The following is a 2,865-nucleotide window of genomic DNA, read 5'->3' on the forward strand; positions in this document are numbered from 1 at the left end:
AATTCGTTCGATTAAGTGGAGATATACCAACACCCATTTGTCACCGCCATTGACCGCCATTGAGAGTGACAGGTCTCGTTAATTGACACCGCCATTGGAATGATAGGTTTCGTGACTTGAAATGACCGTTCGTGTCCGAAGTTAAAGAACAAGTTTTTTTCCCTGTGAGACAGACTCAACTTGCCCAACAATATGAAAAAGTAAACGGTGACATATTATTTCCAAATTAAAAAATCGGTTACCCAATTCTAAACCGTTGATAAGTTCTTTCTCAATTAACTCATATAAGTAGGGCAGAGGCCTTGAGTGTCTATGCACAAGTCTATGAGCAATCTGTATGATAATGGAAGGAGCTTCTATTGCTTTGAGCATTTCTATTCTATGTTTATTTCTTCTCACATTGTGTGTTCCTCGGGCACAAGGACAAACAAAACCACTTGTTTCAGCATTGTATGTGTTTGGAGATTCCACCATTGATCCTGGTAACAACAACGTTCTTGCCACTGTTGTTAAAGCTAACTTCCCTCCATATGGAAGAGATTTCCCAAATGGTCTACCCACTGGCAGATTCACAAACGGAAGATTAATCACTGACCAACTATGTAATGTTAATCTTATATTGCCTCATAGTTCCTCCATTTTCAATTATGTACAATTCATATTTATGGTGACTAACTTTTGATTTCACATAGCTGAACTGGCCGGCCTTCCTAGTTTTCTGCCTGGATACTTTGATCCTGAATTTCAAGGAAAAAAGCTGCTGACAGGTGCCAGTTTTGGTTCATCTGCTTCAGGATATGCAGACACTACTTCTATTGCTTCGGTTAGAACTTTTGTGTTTTTAATACCTACCTTTTCTAAAATTTTCTTTGGTTATTTCAACTCTGAAGTTTTCAAATGGCTAGTTAGTTCAACTAGTTAGGGGAAATTTAGTTTAAATTGTAGAGGAATATTTAATATAAAATTCTAAGTTGTAGTTTTATGTATAGTCTCTAGTGTGGACGTAATTTGTGATTTTTAATATTCTATGTGTTGTTTTCCATAATTGTATTCATAAGAATTTATATTAGTTTTATATTGATATTCATATGAAAGGTTTCAATAGTTAAGATCTATAGTAATGACCAGTTTGTAATAGATAGATCAAAAGAAACTAACATTAATCTCATTAATGTATTTAAAATAATTTACATTAATTTCATATTAATTCTTATATGAACATAATATTTGCAAACAATCATTTCTAAAAGTTTTCATTGATTAAGATATACAATAACCGCAAGATCTCATATATTGATATAAACATAATATTTGTAAACAATCAGTTTTCATTGATTATGATCTATAATAACTAGATTATTTCATATATTAATATAATAAAAGATCAATGCTTGAGAACTACAATAATGAGGGGCTAGAGATAACAACTATGATCATTTGTACTTGCAGAATGTGTTGCCATTAGAGAAACAAGTTGAGAATTTCAAGTTCTATAAAGCACGGCTTATAGAAGAATTTGGTCTTGAAACTGCCAACAGGACTGTATCTCAAGCATTATTTGCTATAAGTGGAGGAACTGATGACTTTGCCAATAACTATTTTGTAAATCCTCTAGTCAGCGAAAAATACAGCGTTGAACAGTTCCAAGATCTGCTTATAAATTCTCTAGCTAAATTTATAAAGGTAAGAGTTTACTCTTATACAATTATAGTTTCTTTTTGGATTTTCAAAACTCCTAGAGTTATAATAAACTTCTTTGTGGTCAGAATGTTTACAGGGAAGGTGCTACTAGAGTTGCCATTGTTGGGCTTCCTCCCTTTGGTTGCTTGCCTTCACAAATTACTCTCCACAACATTTTAGATAATACATGTGTTGAGGAGTTTAATGAGGTTGCCAGCTCCTTCAATTCCAAGATCAAAGCTTTAGTAAAGAAGATAAAGCCCGATTACCCTGGTGTTCTTATTGCTTATTTAGATATATATCATAAGCTCTTTGACATCATTAAATCTCCCACCAAGTACGGTAAGCCATGTTCTAGGCATTCTTTGGATCAAGACATAGTGACTAGTTAGAAACTGTGTAATGATATTTCTTGATATGGGTCGTTGCATTTTGTGAAAAGAAATCTGTTTCGACATACATTAGTCACCTTCATGAAAATGGGTTGCAAAATGTTTGTTAAGGAAAAAATGAATTGGTGTGTTTGTTTTTTGGGCAGGTTTTGAAGAGACAAGGAGAGGTTGTTGTGGAAAAGGCCTTTTGGAGACAGCTATAATGTGTAACCCTAGCAGCAAAAGCTGTCCTGATCCATCCAAGTATGTGTTCTGGGATAGCTTTCACCCAACAACTCAATGCTATCAAATCATTGCCGATGACTTGTTCAAGCAGGCTCTGAGATATGTCATCTCACCAAACAGGAGAAACTAATGCGAAGACAATTCTGTAGCACTAGGCAGAAACAAACAGTGCAAGTTACTCATCACTATTCAAATAATTCTACGTCTCTTTTAAACTATGATTCTTCTATCTAAAGGGGGAGTGGGTGGCGAATAACATGTTTGGATATTTGTGGATGATTGTTGTGTATACTTATAATAAGTCTGTTGTCAAGTTTTATAATTAGTCAGGGTAAATAAAAGAATGGGAGGGAATTATTAGGATTGATTTCCTTAGTATATGGATTGTGAGGATACGAAAGTACCAAACAGAAATATTGAAGGAATATCTTTATCAAAAGAAGTTCAATTTTGTATTCAAGTTTATTTCTTAATTATTTTAAATTCATTGTTTTTATCTTTCAATCTTAAATGTTTCTTTCAATTTGTATTTCTATATTTTTACACTAGTCTTTTAACCTTTTATTTG

At 33.4% G+C, this 2,865-nt stretch overlaps 1 protein-coding gene across 1 annotated transcript; it reads left to right on the forward strand.

Annotated features, from left to right (window-relative positions):
* Positions 1 to 343: 343 nt before the first annotated feature.
* Positions 344 to 2,515, forward strand: LOC149563729 (GDSL esterase/lipase APG-like). The gene is made up of 5 exons (XM_089824062.1): positions 344 to 602; positions 693 to 823; positions 1,450 to 1,683; positions 1,767 to 2,022; positions 2,219 to 2,515. Exons 1-5 carry the CDS (start codon positions 344 to 346, stop codon positions 2,425 to 2,427), a joined length of 1,089 nt encoding a protein of 362 aa, XP_089680188.1. The 3' UTR covers positions 2,428 to 2,515.
* The last annotated feature ends 350 nt before the right edge of the window (positions 2,516 to 2,865 follow it).

This window comes from Cupressus sempervirens, chromosome 4, assembly GCF_028749045.1.
Source record: "Cupressus sempervirens isolate cs-2001-9-10 chromosome 4, ASM2874904v1, whole genome shotgun sequence".
NCBI lineage: Eukaryota > Viridiplantae > Streptophyta > Pinopsida > Cupressales > Cupressaceae > Cupressus > Cupressus sempervirens.